The sequence below is a fragment of the Ictalurus punctatus genome, chromosome 7 (genome assembly GCF_001660625.3).
Source record: "Ictalurus punctatus breed USDA103 chromosome 7, Coco_2.0, whole genome shotgun sequence".
NCBI classification, from domain to species: domain Eukaryota; kingdom Metazoa; phylum Chordata; class Actinopteri; order Siluriformes; family Ictaluridae; genus Ictalurus; species Ictalurus punctatus.
In genome coordinates this window covers 24,704,240-24,722,599 of record NC_030422.2, presented here as the reverse complement: position 1 = coordinate 24,722,599, position 18,360 = coordinate 24,704,240, and the positions used below count along the sequence as shown (strand labels likewise).

At 38.4% G+C, this 18,360-nt stretch overlaps 1 protein-coding gene across 5 annotated transcripts in view; it reads right to left on the bottom strand.

Annotated features, from left to right (window-relative positions):
- Positions 1–18,360, bottom strand: part of svep1 (sushi, von Willebrand factor type A, EGF and pentraxin domain containing 1) — a 102,138-nt gene that overhangs the window by 61,669 nt on the left and 22,109 nt on the right. For all 5 annotated transcript variants that reach the window (XM_017472564.3, XM_017472561.3, XM_047156482.2 and 2 more), the window contains 2 exons: positions 15,331–15,586; positions 11,083–11,259 (listed from right to left, as the gene is read on the bottom strand). In XM_017472564.3, coding sequence (XP_017328053.1) covers positions 11,083–11,259; positions 15,331–15,586 — 433 coding nt within the window. The remainder of the gene's footprint in view (positions 1–11,082; positions 11,260–15,330; positions 15,587–18,360) is intronic.

The window sequence follows — 18,360 nt, the reverse complement described above, 5'->3', positions numbered from 1 at the left end:
AAAGGCGAGACAAGAGAAAAAACTTTGTGTGCGAGGAACAGGAGAAAGGCGAGTGTGTGCCGCTACTGTGCTTTCGTGCCCTTGTCCACCGTGACCCCTGGGTCGTACCCAGGAAAGGAATTAGAGCATGTTTAACAAGAGCCTGTGGAAAAGATGCCTTACACGGCACACATGCAGTGAATCTCCTCTTAATGAGACTGAAACGGAGTCGAGAGGCTGCTGTGGGGCTGCTAAAGAAAAAGTGAGATGAAAAATAACAACAATAATAATAATAATAATAATAATAATAATAATAATAATAATAATAATTTTACTTTCTCAAACATAAGTATGATAATGAACAGTACACAATTTAAAGAATGAGTAAAATCACCGGTAACAGAACGAGGTGAAGGATACAGTGAAGGAAAGTATTATGTGAAAGTGTTTGGAGCTACTGAGATTAACAGAGACAAACAGAAAGTGTAAATGAGGTTTTGAAGTACAACAAGTTCTCATTTGTCTCAGCCACCTGCTGATCCCCACACACCTGCTGCAGATTAACAGTTATAGCGACACATATGTCCAGTATACATGCACTGAGCCACTGAATGTGTCAGTTTATAGTCACACGCACACACACACACACACACACACACACACATACATACAGTATATGCATTTTGTAAGCACCGTGCAAGCTATTTATGACCCAGAGTAACAGTCACTTTACAAGATTACACAGTTTCAAACTCTTGCTCCTCTATTCTGCAGCCATTAATTAACACGGTTTACAGCTCTGTGGCAAGCTGTGGAATTCACAGTGCATGTGTCTCAGAGAAAACGAAGTAAAACAGTCGTGCAGAGCAGGCCCTGCCTGTGATCTAATCTGGGCTCGGCTTCCAAGGTCCACAATTATTACAATATAGTGCTAAAATAGATCCCAAACTTGGGATCGACATTAAACAACAACGTGTGCCAAACACCCTCAGGAGGCCCCATTACCGAACTCCATCTGGCTCTCCTCCCGTGCAAACAACAGTGAAAAGACTGTTAAATCTTCAGTTAGATCCGCACCGATTAAAATATGAATTGAAGCCTTGAGTCTGGGCCTGTGCAGGTCTCTGGAGAACCAGAAGCATATGCTATGCATAAGCCATTCAGCACTATAGGCAACTGAACGTGTCGTCTGGTCACGGAAACTCACGTACGAGGGCAGACGATACTACGTTTCAGTGCTTAATGGTCATTCCTCTCAGTAACCGGATGGTATGAATGATCCACAAGAAAAACACGTTTGGTGCTGTGGTTTTTTTTGCAGCTCATTGCTTTTGGTGTTCATCAAAGAGCGCATGCATGAGCAGCAAGGCCACATCAGTGCAAACAGAGTCTCGTGATAAAACTCTCTCTACTGTAGTGTGGAAAAAACATGGATATTGTTTTAATAAACCAATAATCTATTATAAAGCTGATAAACACATGACTCTGAAGTCCAGAAGGATTTATGACTCATTTGCCCTGAAGGTTTGCATGTGTACAAACATTCATTAAAATCTGGAAAAACACACGGGCTGATTCGCTAACTAAAGGTCTACAGAGGAAAATGTGAATCTTTCACACAGTGTTGTGCGTTTAATAATGAATATGTCATTCGGGACATTTCTACAGTATTATAAACGTGTCAAATACAGCACGTCTACAGTGGGATTTAATGCAGCCCAAAACTCATTTTGGAGACAGCAAAGATGTATGCGAATTAATACGACCAAAGGACAGGTATTAAATGTGTGGAATACTGTTTAAAACATTATTTTATTCAACTTTCTTAAAATGATGGCTCAGTGTTTAACTATAATGGAATTGTTTTTTTTTTGTTTGTTTGTTTTTTTAAATAATGGATTAGTATTGCTACAGTAAAGTTGTTTTCACATCAGGTACTCACATCACATTTGCGCTTTAATCAGTGCTATACTTTATGTTTAATTACGTATCTGTTTGAATTTCAGTTTATTCTTTTAAGAGTCTTGTGTTTTACTGACATTGCTTACTGCTACTGTATAACTGTGCATAACATGTATAACAGTAGCTTACTGCTACTGTATGACTAACGTTAGCACATTGCTAGCTAGAAAGTTAACTACTAGTAAACTAGCTTATATTTGTCACACATAGACACAAATGGGATTTCAGTGTGGAAATCTTGGTCCGCATCATCATATACGCATATTATTAATATAACAGAAGGCAAAATATACCATAACAACCAGGTTCTGTGGCCAAAGGTTCAGGTTTACCACTTCCTCCACAATGTTCAAATAAGACATTATGTTGGTTCAAAGACATGGAGTTTATTTTGTGAACTCAGCATAAACTGAGCGTAAATATATCATGTTGTTTTACCTTTTAAATCTATGGTATTTGCCACACGCACTTATCCAGAGTGACTTACATTTATCTCGTTTATACACCTGAGCAATTGAAGGTTAAGGGCCTTATCCAAGGGCCCAACAGTGGTAGCTTAACAGTGCTGGGTACTTGAACTCCTGACCTTCTGATTAGTAACCCAGAACCTTTAACCACTCAGCCACCACTGCCCATTGGCTTACATTTATCCGATTTATACAACTGAGCAATTGAAGGTTAAGGGCCTTGCCCAAGGGTCCAACAGTGGCAGCTTGGTAGTGCTGAGGTTTGAACTCACAACCATCCAGTTGGTAGCACAACATCTTAACCAATGAGCAACCACTTACTCTTTATGAATTATCATTTGAAAAACAGATTTTTAAGAGCAGGATAACTTTCAGAGAAATTCATTAATTTTTCTGCTTTGTTGCCTTTGTAGTGTTTAGGAGGATAAAGCTCTCAAATAAATGCTATTCCAGATCCAGGGGCCCAAGCTGGATCCTCTCAGGCTCTTATATCCATGCCAAAAACACTGTACACGTCTTCACTGGAATATATATGAGATCATGGCTACAACAGAGCTGCAGGAGCGATGACCTGATCAGCTTGTAGTGTTTTACTGAATAAGACAGAAGAAAGAGAGGCAGCAGTTTGCACAGCAGGTAGGACTCAAAATGAGAGACACAGCAGTTGGTAGTGTGTTGAAAAAACAGCATGATGGTTAATTAAAAAAACAAAAACCGTATATGGTATATAAGGAAAGAAAAGTGAGTTGGGGAAGGACGGAAAGAAATGTTGGGTTTCCCTAAAACTCCACTATGGAAAGACCTGTGTTCTTTTATTTGACACATGAGAGATAACGAGAAACTCCTTAATACTGGGAAGATGATTTAACCAGGTATTACACATTATGTAATGCCTCAGAGATGGGATCGACACTGGAGGTAATCCTCCTGCTGTATCGATTACTGGCAATATTCAGTGTGTAAGACATAAAAGCTTTAGCAGCTTGGTTTATCAAAACACTCAAGAGACCAAGACCTCAGTGTTTACTAGGCTGTCAGATTTACACTGTTCTAAAGCATTGCTGTATTCAGTAATAAGCGTGACTGAGGTGCCCGGGGCTCAGGGAGATGACCCAGTGCTCGGAGAACTCTTTAAGGAACTGAAGAGTCTCAAAACTATCTTGACCAAGAACTACCTCGTTTCAGAACAGTTTTCTGGTTTGCATTTCTACCATGCTGTAAGAACTATGACTGTTATTTAAATGTTCTATATGCATTGTTACAAATCAGATTGAACAGAAATCTTGATAGAGATTTAGATTTGTAATGAAAACCCAGAGGCCACAGTAACAAGGAAAAACTCCCTGAGATGACATGAGGAAGAAACCTTGAGAGGAACCAAACTCAAAATGGAACCCATCCTCTTCTGGATGGAAGATGGTGTGATTATAAATCATCTCAGTGCACAGGTATAGAAGAGTAAAGATGGACAGTACTAAGTGTGTTAAAAGAATGTTCAGTATGAGTATATTAGGAATAGGATTCCTGGGACAAGCATAAGAGAATCTATATGATTACATCAGCAGCTCTTAGGTAAAAATGTTCAGTATTCATGTCGGATTATCTACTGAGGCAAGGGCTAGGACATGGACAAGCTGTTTTTGGTGAGAGCAAATGTATAGAGTGTCCAGTCGGGACCTTCTCCAGCAGCAGAAAGTGAGCTACACGTGCAGACAGACCTAAGCAGAAGTCTATCCTGGCTGTTATGAGTGTCTCACCGATAGAAGCATGTTCTGATCTGTCAGTTGTACAAAAGCAAAAGCATGAAGGAAAAATGATGCTTTGCTGATCATTTTGTGAGGGAATGGTGGCTTAGTGGTTAGCAAGTTTGCCTCATGCACTGGGGGTTCGAATCCCACCTCCACCCTGTGAGTGAGGAGTTTGCATGTTCTCCCTGTGCTTTGGGGGTTTCCTCCGGGAATGTCGGTTTCCTTCTCCAGTCCAAAGTCATGTGTTGATGTGTCTGATTGGCATCTCTAAATTGTCCAATTCTTTGCCTGCCATGTAAAAAGGTTGGTAAATCTATGAAGGTAAGTTTTGACCAATCAACAATGTTCAGTTCAACATGGTCTACCTGAATAGATCTTGATTTGTGGAGAAGTACCTAATCTGGAGCAGGAAGTGAAATTGGACCAGGCCAGGAACAAAAAAGTTCCTGAGTTATAAAGATTCTGAATTACTACACTGTTTCCTGGGTTTCTGAAAAGTTCCTGTGGTTATAAAGTTTCCTGTGGGTTGTGTAGATGGGATGTGGTTTAGTTTCCCCTGTACAGGAGGAAGTAAATAACGAAGGTAGGGAGACGGTGAGGAGAGCAGGAAGATTGGCGGTGATGCAGAAGACACAACTTATTTGTAACATTTTTGTCTCTGCTACACATTCCCCAAATTCTTCCCCCTTTCTCCACTCTGTCCTTCCTGTGCTCTGGCTGGATTTATGGGTGTATGGGGTGGTTTGGGTGAGAGTAAATATTTACAGGCTATCCTTTGAGGAAATGAAGCAGCAGCCCCTCTCTGACCTCTGACCCTAAAGACAGTAGCCCGTCGATCATACGACAGATGCCACGTGTCACTGAGGCTGTACACATGAGAGGTGATGAACTATTAGGCAGTAGATAAAGTTGTTCAGGACCTCGTGTCAAGATTTGCTTTGACAGTCAGGGCATAAAGCAAGAGTAAATATGGACATGTGCTCAGAAAACGATCTCAGGAGGCTTCACAATCCTCTACATGCTGTCCATGTCCACTCTCATAAAACACTAGCCCCATCCTCGTTTTGTTCCAAAATAGGGAGCAGCGGTGCACAAATCATGAATTCATTAGCTACATCAGGAAATTAAAAGCTGTTAATTAAATGTGATTAAATTAAATGTGCAGTTCTATGGAAAGTTGAAAAGAAACCTAATTGACTAGGCTAAAAAGTGGAAGCTAATATAATGCAATAACGTACGGTGAGCCAGTCAGCTAGATAAGTGCATTAATGCAGGGTAATGAGTTGAAAGAATTTATGAGGTCCCTGGAAGATGATGTCTGTCTAGCCATAGTCCTTATCCTATGCTGATAAAGGTTTCTTCCTCTTAACATCTTAGGGAGTTTTTCCTCGCCACCGTCGCCACTGGTTTGCTCAATTGGGAAAAATTCACACGTTTAAAATCTGTATCCTGTGTTTATATATTTCTTTAAAGCTGCTTTGAGACAATGTCCATTGTAAAAAGCGCTAGACAAATAAAATTGAATTGAATTGAATAAAGGTTTTCATGTAGCACATCATATTTGCGCCACTGACAAACAGTCAGTAAAGCCCTGTTCACACTGGGACGATTTTCATAGCGCGAAAAAACGATCCGATTAACGCCCCAATAGCTGTTTATGAAAGTGTTCAGACCCAGGCGTAAAACGCGTGGCGTCAAATTTTTTCAACGTCGAGGGGTTATTATTATTTTTTTTTTCGATGCGCCACGTCAAAAACTGGCCGACCAATGAGATTCGTGCTTTTGTTCACATGCCCGGAGCCGCTGAAGTAATATAAAAGTACGACTTGATGGCGCTCAAGTACAAACCTGTCTTACCGACGAAGAAGAAGCTGAAAAAGAAGACGAAGAAAATTCCAGCACCCACCATTTTAGTGAGAGTGCATAAGTGATATATCTGAAATAAAATGCTCACTGCTAATAAATCCTTCTGCCTACACACATGAAAAAAAGACTATTCATAGTCCACACTTCATCAGTTCGCAGGAACGTTAACATTTTTGGGCACAACAATAGTTGGCTTAAACCCACCTCCTCTTAAATATTCCTTATTTAAAAAGAGCATACTAGTTAAAACGAGAACTTTAAGGGTTCAGCTTTAAAGAAGTATTTGTTGCAGCGGCCAAATCACCAAATACCTTACAGTTCACACAAGTGCATACATGCTTTAACCAGCTTGCAAAAAAGTGTGTGAACAGCTTAAAGATGTAAATATTTCTCATTGATGAGCGGGTGTCAGAAATGGAAAGTTGTGCAGCGCCACCTTGGGTACCGGGGTATTTCTGCTTTTCAATAAGCGCCATATACTGTCAGGGAGTGAATTTGCACTTTCATTCAGCGCGCTGCCTGAGTTTAACGCCCGGGTTTGAACACCAAAAAAACATGGCGAAAAACAGTGTGAACAGGCCCTACTTTTTGTCAGTTTGTTTTGGTTATGAGCTGTGGTCTTCTTGCATCATATTATAAGTAACAAATGTGCATTTGGCTAGTAGGTTTATTTATTCTCAGTATGTTTAATTCCCCCTCTCAACATACAGTGTAGCTCAGAGTTTTATTTTGTTTGTTGTGCCCTTCTGTTGGTTTTGGTCCTGTCTCCGCCCCTGTCATGTCATTGGTCTGTCACCCATTTTGTTTGCCTGTTTGCTATTAGTGCGTCCTTAGTTTGTCTTCGTATCATGCTGTTTCTGTGATTAGTTTAGCAATCCCCACCCATTCTCTTCATATTCATGAATATCCACCTAGTAAAACACATTCTACCCTCACACACAAGGCACGTGGACGATGTGTGTAGTTTAGCAGGTAGTACAATTCAGAATGAGTAGCTTGCAATATCGATTGCAGCAAAACAGCAATAGGAATGAAAGATTATTTTCATTGTTTTTCTGGTTGTTGAATATACTTGTACATCCCGAAAGTAGAAATAAAAAACGAATAGCCCAGACATACACTCTGCTTGTTCAGGGATCCTGGGTCACTGAATCATCCACCCATGAGGGAGTGCATTTTAAACTAGCAGTGGAAATGATCAGTGCACATGAAACATTTTCTTTCTCCCAGTTTTATCTGAATCTACTTCCCGTGTTACACAATCTTACACAATAGCTGCCACGTTATTAAATTCTGAGAGGAGTAAAAAACACGCCTGGGAAGCTGTTTTCATTATTTAAGCACATTTCAGGTCAACAGTCTGTGTGGTACATCCGGAAAGTATATAACGTTCCGAAGACCTTTCCTTGTTTGGAGAATCACCTTCAATAAAACAATGATTGCGGCTCAACGGTTTTTTATTGAGACTATAACTTTTCACTCCCCTGGGTGAAACACACACTCTGTAACGCTAATCCTAATGATCAGCACACAACACAGGAAGGTATAAAACTCTGATCATGCTCGCAGTCATGGTGGTTATTTTCCTTGGATCAGGTTTTACAGCCCACGAAAGATTGATCTAGATCTATGCCTAGTTCCTTTATGGTGTTGTGAAAATCCTAACCCAGAACCAGCTATTTCAATCTTTGCTTATGAAGTAGACTGCAGAAGACCAGACAGTGTACAAAGTGTACAGCTGAGAAAAGCTGCTAAATAAGCAAATCAGATACATAACCTGCTTAGGCTGAGGACATTACAGGAAACTTTTCCAGTGTCCACCATACCGAAGGCTCGCCCCATCTCTCTGTCTGCATTACATCACTATTAATCCGTCGGTCATAAATTAAACCGTTATACTGCCTTGTTAAGGGGTGTGTCATTGTCTTGACGCCATCTAATCACACTTTAATACCATGAATGTTTATGGTAACTTTGATGCCAAAAGCGGCACATGGGTGGTAAGAGCGCTAGCCGACCACATTCACCACTAATTTGAAAATAATATAGCTGTATTGTGGTTATCACCTAAATATCTTGTTTGTTTTCTCTGGTAGCAGCCAACATTCTCCAAAGCCACCACAAGCTCAGACACTGGATCATGTTTCTTATGTATTTGGGAGAGGTTACAGTGGGATAATGGATCAGTCTGCATTTATTACAGGCACTTTTCAGACAAAAAAAAAAAAAAAAACAGAATGAAGGCTGCTGGGTTTTTCTGCAAGAATAAGTAACAAGTACAGCAGTCAAAATCTCCAGAAGAACTGTAGCTGGTTCTGTAAAATGCTCAGGAACACTTACCAGCTAATTTCCTTATAGAACTGCACACATTGTACCTGAGACTACTATTTTTTTTAAAAGCAAATGCTATTTGTTTCAATTATTACTGTTTATTGCTCATTATAGTATTAAGATTATTTAAGATTTTCCCATATTAGTGGCATTTTAACTTTGGTTTAAGAGCAAAGAGGCCCATTGTTCCCATTGTTTGCTTTAGACAGAAAGGGAAAATCACCATAATGAAAAGGAGTTAAGACAGATTTGGTAAATTTCTCCAATTACGACATGCTTTTATGGAAGAGATATGTGCCTAAAAACAGTGAAAGAAGTTAGCATTTACGCTTGATTCATTGAGAACAGTGTGTATCTGCTCATAATAACTAACAGCATGACTCATAACAGACTGTTAACACATTAGTGCCTCCATTTCAGCTGAGTGATAGAGCAGCACAAAAATCAAGGAGAGAACGAGAGCGGAACCAATAGAGAGTGGAAGAAGATATCTCTTTGTGGACACATTAAAAGCAAACCACCATCAACAAGCCTTCGTTCATTCTGTATGCAGTAAAGCGGAGCTCTGGGCCTCTGTTCTCTTCCTGTGTGCATTTACAGAATGTAGCCCTTTCATTTCACTACACTGTATTCATTTCCTGATTCGTTTTCAGTGGCACAGTTGAGTTTCTTTGTGTCTTTTGTGTTTTCTCCTCATTTAGCTGTATGATTGCCAAAACTGCCAAAAAAATAGAATGACTGGGACAAATTATAAATGAATAAAAACAACAACAACAACAAAAAAAAAAACCCTCCATGACCTTACAGATCCTTATAGTACATTAAGAAATTACTCATATGATGTTTTGGAAAAATTATACGAGAAAAACTAAAATGGTGATTGTGACATTGACTCTGAAGTAATCTTTAGTTGGAATGACTGTACAGATGTATAAGTAATTGTACTTATACTTGTTATTATACCTAATTATAATTGTGTTTATGTAACCTGAGCATATCTAAATATTAATATGTTGAACTCAATGAAAAAAAAATACTATATGTCTATATATAATTATACTATACATTATACCTAGTCTTCCAAGTACAAGTTCATTATGCATCTTAAACATTTCCATTCCTTTAACCCGGCTACCAAAACAATACACACGTTCCTGTGCATTTGAGCTTAATTTAATAACGGCTTTTAAAACAGGAAATCAAATCCATACAAACACTTCTCATAACACACATTTCGTTTAATATTATATGAATGAAAGTGCAAGAAAAGGTTCATATGAAGTGAGTCATATAATTGGAGATGAATTGTAAGAATGAGAAAAAGAATGATATTTTCAGTAAAAGTCATTCACTTGCTACTTCGGAATACTTACAGTGTATATAAAAGTGTACACACCCCTGTAAAATAGCAGGTTTTTGTGATGTGAGATCATTTCCCACCCTTTTTTTAATGGGGAAAAAAAACCCATCCAAGGCTGACTAAATTTTGCCAAACTATGTGGCAAATTGTGTTATGGTCTAATGAGACCAGGGTAGAACTTTTTGGGCATGTTTGTATGCATAAAGTATGTTTGGTGCATAAACAAGACAGCTTATCACCCAATAAACACCATACACATGGTGAAGCATGGTGATGGCAGTATCATACCACAGGGCAGCTTCTCATCAGCTGGGACTGGGGCTCTAGTCAACGCAGAGGGAAACACGGATAGATCCAAATACCACAAAACTTGCAGGCTTCTGTTAGACAGCTGAGAATGACGGAAAATTTCAACTTCCATCACGATAATAACCCAAAACACAAATCCAGCTCGGCAAAGGAATGGCCAGAACTTAATCCTCTATCAAAAACCATTGGAATGACTTGAAGAGCGCTGTGCACAGGAAATCCGCTCGCAATTTGATGGATCTGAAGCATTTTTGCAAGGAACAGTACAATAAAATTGAAAGAGCAAGTTGGTATACTCTTGTGTTACAAGCAAAATGTCCTTTAACATTAGTTAAGGGGTGTACACACTTTCACACAGTTTATTCAAAGGTTTTTTTTAATTCCTTTTTCCCCATAGAATGTTTCTATTTGATTTTCACTTGAATTTTGTTGGTTGCTATATCACATTAAAGGTGAAACAAAATCTAATATGATCTACATTTATATTTATTAATTTAGCAGACGCTTTTATACAAATGAGGAAATACAAGCAATGTGATATATCAAGTGGAAAACAATACAAGTAGTGCAACCATACAAGATCCATTAATTGAGTTCTAGAAAAGCAAAGAGCACAGAGTAGAGGTGTACCAGCCAGAGTAATTCTTTTTTTGTAAATAATGTGGGGTTGGATATTTATGGGTTGGTTATGTGTTCACGGAAGAGGCGGGTGTTTAGCTGTTTTTTGAAGATAGTGACAGATTCTGTGGTCCGGATTGAGGTTGGAAATTCATTTCACCACTGAGGGACAGATAGTGTGAAGGTTCTGGAAAGGGACCTTGAGTCAAGCTGAGTAGGCACTACTAAGCGCCGGGTTGTTAACCAATCGCAGATTGCGTGAGGGAACATGAGGGAACGTAAGCCTTGATTTACAGTGATTTCATTTTTTACTTCCACTTTTAATTCAACAAGGTTTTAACACACTTCCCCATACTTTTACTTATGTATCACGTCTCTTTTCTAACACTTGCAGTCCGGCATCCCACACTGAATGTGTTTGGGTGTTTTGGTGTGCACTCACCTGTACATTCGAGTTTCAGGCCTTTGCCATAGTGTCCTTTCTCACACACACAGTCATACTGGCCAGTGTGTGTCCCACACTTACAGCTGGCCATCAGGTCACAGCAGTCCTTCCCGTCCACACACAGAGAGGAGCAATAGGACATGTCATCCTGGATGTAGCCACCCGAAGGCAAGTCTGAGAGAGAGAGAGAGAAAGGAAGGGAAAAGACAGTATGAAGATAAGAACATTTCATTTTGTACTGGCAGAATACAACAAGATAGTTGTGGTTTTAAGAACTCTCAGAACTCAGATTGTGTGTGTGTGTGTGTGTGCTTGCATGTGTGTGAACAACAATGAAAATGAAATCCAAAGTACTGGCAGAAGCATCTTTGTCTCCTCATATGCAGAGCAAACAAAAGTGGATCGGCCTCCAGATGTTAGCACACGCTCTGAAGCCAAGCTGCATGGCTGAAGACAGAATATCACAGCGGGAGAATAACTCGTCATGCCACAAGCCAGCCTCTTATCTACGCTCACGAAGATCACTTCTTCACACAGATCCTTAGTGGCTCTTTATGATCTCTCCTGCATGGCTGGCTGTAGTTGGATGATGGATTTCATATTTTTGTAGATAGAACGTGTTTACTTGGCCAGTGGGCCTCATAGACTAAACTGGGAAGGTTCTCCAAATGGAGGTCCAGCACATGCAGAAACACTAACATTATGATTCATTCCAGCAGGTTTTGTATTATATTGGGGTTACTATTAGAAACAAGAAGATTTGGTAGGGGAAAAAAAAACATTTAAAAACATCGCTCCAGAGCAAGATCAAGCATTGTGGCCAAAAACGGAGAAGAGAAATCAACACAGACACAGATGACACCATTTTAAAGGAATGTAATTTTATTCCCTGCACCTTATCCAAGCAAAGTTTTAGGTAAATATTGTGGAATGGCACATTAACAGCAACGTTCAGGTATGAAATAAATTCCGTCAGTTCATTCAGAACTCAGACATGCCAGCTGGAACTTATCACACTATTCGAGATAGCATGACACTAATACGTTTTACTACTCAGCTTTAAGGTGCTTGTTCAAACTTTGTTTTAACTTAAAAAGTACAGTAAAAATAATTAGCTAACAACACAACAAGCACAGAACCCACACCGATTCATTGCAAATATTATAAAGTATCACGTTTAAATATAATAAAATCGATCCTAACAAAAATTACAGCCAAGTCGCTCTATATGCAAACATTTCCAGTTAACAAAAAGTCCAAGTCCAAATTGTAAACTTTTCTATTTGTTACAGGATTGGATTCAATTCATAAAATTTTTGCTGGTAAAATTAAAAATTATTAAAAAACAACAACAAAGTTTAAAAACAATGTTTGGAAAAAGTCATGTCCACTCTTAGAAACAAATAGTTCCTCAAGCAAGGGATTCCTAAATGAATATGAAATGAATATTAATGGGAAACCCTCTGTTGTAGGGTTCTACACTTTAACAACCCATGATTTAGCCTTTTATTTTTTTATTTTTATTTTTTTTGGTAATGCAAACATTAAAGGCTTCCTTAACTAATATATATTCTGTATTAGTTAACATTAACATAAGTAATAGACATATTAATTGATATTTTCATAAATTTTACCAAAGTACACCTGTATTGATGAATGTTTATTCAATCCATGACTCCATATAAATTAGCAAAAATGAAATTACATTAGCAAAAATTTTATTATGGTTAATTAAGGTTTTATCTTTGGTAGTCTTAACCCATAGACTATTTGTACTAGCATGAAGATATTGTTTCTTGACCTAGACTTCAATGTAGTTCTATCAGTGACTCCGCTAAGTGCTGTACACCTACATGTAAATGTAAGTTAGGATAAACATTAACGTAAAACATTGCCCTTTTTTAAATAATATGCCTAGAAGTACAATGCCCTCCAGTAATATTGGCACCCTTGGTAAATATGAGCAAAGAAGGCTGTGAAAAATTGTCTTTATTATTGAACCTTTTGATCTTTTATTTTTTTAAAAATTCACAAAAATACTCTGCTCTCATGGATATCAAACAATTGCAAACAAAACACAGGTTTATATATATAAAAAACTTTGTAAAATATATGTGTGCCACAATTATTGGCACCCTTTTAGTCAATACTTTGTGTTACCTCTCTTTGAGAAGATAACAGCTCTGAGTCTTCTCCTATAATGCCTGATGAGGTTGGAGAATTCATGGCAATGGATCTGAAACAGATTCTCTCCAGATCCTTCAAATTTCGAGGTCCACGCTGGTGGACTCTCCTCTTCAGTTCACCCCACAGGTTTTCTATGGGTTTCAAGTCAGGGGACTGGGATGGCCATGGCGGGACCTTGATTTTGTGGCCAGTAAACCATTTTTGAATTTGTTATATGTTTTGGATCATTGTGTTGCTGGAAGATTCAATCATGGCCCATTTTAAGATTTCTGGCAGAGGCAGTCAGGTTTTCATTTAATATCTGTTGATATTTGATAGAGTCCATGATGCCAAGTATCCTAACTAAATGGCCAGGTCCTCTGGCAGAAAAACAGCCCCAAAACATTAAAGAGCCACCACCATATTTAACCGTGGGCATGAGGTACTTTTCCACATGGCTACCTCTCTGTGTGCTCTAAAACCACCTCTGGTGTTTATTACCAAAAAGCTCTATTTTGGTATCATCTGACCACAGAACCCGATCCCATTTGTAGTTCCAGTAATGTCTGGCAAACTGAAGACGCTCGAGTTTGTTTTTGGATGAGAGTAGAGGCTTTTTTCTTGTGTTGATGTAGGTGACTTCTGATTGTAGTTTTGGAGACTTTCTGAGCCCAAGGCGCAACTAACCTCTGCAACTCTCCAGCTGTGAACTTTGGAGATTTTTTGATCACTCGAACCATCCTCTTCATAGTGCGTTGAGACAATATAGACAAACATCCAATTCCAGGTTGATTCATAACATTTCTAGTTGACTGGAACTTCTTAATTATTGCCCTGATGGTGGAAATGGGTATTTTCAATGCTTCTGCTATTTTCTTATAGACAATTCTTATAGACATTTTGTGAAGCTCAATAACCTTTTTGCAGCACATCACAGCTGTATTCCTTGGTCTTACCCATTGTTATGAATGATTAATGGAATTTGGACTATGTGTTACCTCATATTTATAGCCCTGTGGAACAGGAATTCATAGTTGAACAATTTACTGTTCCTAGTCACACAGGTGTAATAAAAATGTTAAATATCAATGGGAATATACTTCAAATATATTTTTCTAATAAGAATTCATATTGGTGCTGAATTCATAATGAATTCATAATTGTAGCACAACTATATATAACAAACACACACACATATATATATATATATATATATATATATATATATATATATATATATATATATATATATATATATATATATATATGTGTGTGTGTGTGTGTGTGTGTGTGTGTGTGTGTGTGTACATATACACACACACACACACACACACACACTTTGATAAACCTGTGTTTTGTTTGCAATTGTTTGATATTCATAAGAGCAGAGTATTTTTGTGATTTTTTTTTTTTTAACAAAAGATCAAGAGTTAAACAATAAATAACATTTTTCACAGCCTTCTTTGCTCATATTTATCAGTGGTGCGAATATTAGTGGAGGGCACTGTAAGTAGTATGTTTGTACACCTGACAGATAAATATTGTTTTAACCTGCCATGCTAACCTGTGGTAAATATTGAACCTACATATTTATTTTGGATAAGTTGTATACTTTCTATTTGCTTATTAATTAATTATTATTTTCATTCATATCATTATCATTTTGACTTCTTAATAAGAAAAATAAGATATGATGTATTATTGTATCCTGGTTATTGTTTAAGTACATCATTTAAAAAAGGGAACAAATGAATAAGTGTTTTTTATTTATTTTATTTATTTATTTATTTTTTTTTAAACAAGCCATGTATGAGGAGCTGGTGTTCACTGCCAGGTTTATTTTCAAATATCTTCAAATATCTTTTCTGTGCATTTAAACCGTCATTTTACTCTCCTTTCCTTACACATTTACAATTACTGCTGTTATTATTACCTTATGTGTTCACTTACGTACTTGTGGATGAAAATCTGGTGGTAAATAAGATTTATTTGCAAGAAATCCTCAAGGATATCACAGCCTACTGAAAAAAAAAACTCCAAATATTGTGAATTGCATCATCAGCTAATTTCATGTCTCACCTTCATGAAGAGCATGACGTGCAAGAGCTTCAAATTCAGCAAAGTTGTGCACAAAGTAGCAGTGTTGATCTTTGGGGTGTGATGCCATGTCATGAAGTTCACGGATATTTCCCTGCCAGATGCCCAGGGTGAAGATCTCTACACCACTCCTGCGCAGCACTGCTGCTACTGGCCGAGGATCCCCGCCGTTCGAGTAGCCGTCTGTGATGAGGAAGATGACCTTTGTGGCATTCAGACGTGAGTTCCGCAGAATTTGCTGCAGAAATGTGCATCGGTTAATACCAGCTTGTGAACTAAAAACAAAACAACACAATACTTCTCATTTTTATGTACCAATATTAAGGCATTGATCTCAGTATAGACTATGGTTTCACTTGTTTCCTGGGTAGTTTTCTCTGTTACTGTAGGCTAATGAATGTTACAGACTAATGAGTTCAGATGTTTCCACAACCAAACTCCTGTCTGGAAAAAAGTCATCGCTCTGTCACCTCATAAAGTTATAATAATCTCAAGAAAACAAAAAACTTACAAAGAGGTTACACATTTCTTTCAAAGAACACCCTGTGACCATCATAAAACCACCAGAACGGTCACACCCCCCCCCCCCCCCCAACAAATTGTCTAAGTGAAGCACAAAATTTCCCTGCTCTATCGCTTTAGACTGAGACTGATTGCTTAATTATAAGTGTGAAGTCATTGATCTGTAATGAAATAAAGGGCCAAACGTTAGCTCCTGATAGAAAGGAAATAATTGGAAAGGGAGTAATTGGAGCCCTCCAAGATACAAGAGATAGAAGAGGAGGGGGGTACAAACGGACAGCAGATGAGAAATTGAGAACGCGGAAAGGAGGAGGTAATGAGAGAGTGGCTGAGACAACACTTAAACAGTGGGAGAAAAAGAAAATGAGAAGGAGAAAGCCATTATGGTCTTTACTGTATAAATGGATTTACTTCAAGGACAGTAAGCCCAGGACCTGGCTATACACACACACACACACACACACACACACACACACACACACACACACACACACACACACACACACACGCGTACACTTTCACCGCAGTGATGTCAGTGTGGCTGGACCCAATGGGAGTGGGCCCGTGGGCTAAAAGAGGGTGTCATTGTGGCCATTTATGAGATGGAAGCTCAAAGACACAGACAGCACTCAGTATATATGGTTCTACTGCTGTGATTTACAGTTTGGAAGTGAGTCAATAGCTGGCAATGGGAATAAGTGGGAATAAAGACAGCCAAGGTGATGAGACATAGACTGTGGCTGAGGGAGATCACCAAAAAATGTATTAAGACACATGTATATAGACAAAACAAGTGACTCAATAGGTGATGTGCTACGCAGTCATGTGCATTATTATCTAAAACATTCATCTGAATTCACTCAGAAAATGGAGAATTGAGGCTCTATACAGGACTGTGATTATGGCTTCGAGCACACAGTGTAAATGCATAAGTCCAAATTTGGAGAAAATGCAAACCCAGATATTAACATAGAGTGAAGTAAAATTATGGGGTGGAGGTGGGACACTGGAAGAGTTGCTAGAATAGGGAAGCTCCTGATTAAATGCTTGTGGCAGGGTGGACAGCACAAACAGGGTAATTATATGCACGTGCTTCTGCCAAGCTTTCATTAGAGATTTTCTGCTTTGACACAGGAATCCTGTTGAAAGGTTGGTAAAGCACACATTTTTTCTTCTGTCTGCATTTTCTTTCTTTTTTAACCAAAGTTTTCCCAATTATGTCATATTCGAATCCCACCCAGTAGCTGGGTTTCCCCATCTCATGACAATCAATCTAGTGGTTCGGACAAGCACGTGATTTCTCTCAGACACACAAAGCCAATAACTGCTGCTTAGGAAACATAATAGCAGAGCTAAACACACTTGGAGAAGAACTCTAACTGTTGAGCTACATGCATGAGCTACATGCTATACCGGTCTCTGTTGGGCTTCTAGCTATGAAACTGGGTAAATATTTAGAACATTGCACACACTGTGGTTTGATTTTTTTTAATCATGTATTTTTTTTTATATTTACAGTGTGTTTGCATGCAAATCTACTTACTGTTTAATGCATGTTTTGTTTATTAATATACCAAGTATACACTAATTAACACTAATTAAGACACAATTTACACACAAACATCTTTCCCATCATTTCTTCCAAACATTAACTCTTATAACCAGCCAAGCAATCCAACAATACCACACACACACACACACACACACACACAGGCCTTTGTAATTATGGGGTGGCACAGCTGTGCTGTTAACCACTGTTCCTGAACTAGTCCTTCCTTTGCCCACATAGTGGTCGAACAAAAACACACAGCTTTTTTTCTCCCTAAATATATTTGTGACTGTGGTTCCCAAATACCAGTCCTCATACTGTGAACCATTTAAAACTTTATTTTTTTTTATTTTATCTAATGCACCTGTTCCAACACAATGCTTCATTTACAAATCCTTCATGAGCTGAAACAGATGAGTTAGAACAGTGTTTCTCAATCGTGGTCATGGAGTTTTTCTTCTTCTCTATGGTTGTCAAAGTCTGATAAAGAGCTGGTGAGACTGTGTCTTCAGTTAATCTATTTAGTGGTGTGAATAGGGGCTTATTGTGAACCATGACTAACATCTCAAAGCCCTTTATTATGTTAGGGTTGCATAAACAGGCTTGTAGATGCTCAGCAAGTAGATTACTAACTTGGGTTGGTCAGATATAGAGTCAGGCCAAGCAGCTTTTTGACTCTTTTGTTTTTGTCACTGGATAGAGAATGCATTTCTTTTTTTTCTCCTCAGTGTTGCCAGCGTAATATAGAAATGTGCCACATCATGTGCTTATATTTATATCGCCATGTGCTGTTGATTCTGTTTTGGTCCTGTCTCTGTCCCTGTCCTTTCATTGGTTTGTTGCCCTATTGTGTTCACCTGTTCTTGTCAGGGATTGTTAGAGGAGGCAGATGCAAATGCGGATAATTTATGGTATAAAGTACAAACAAAACAACTAAAAAA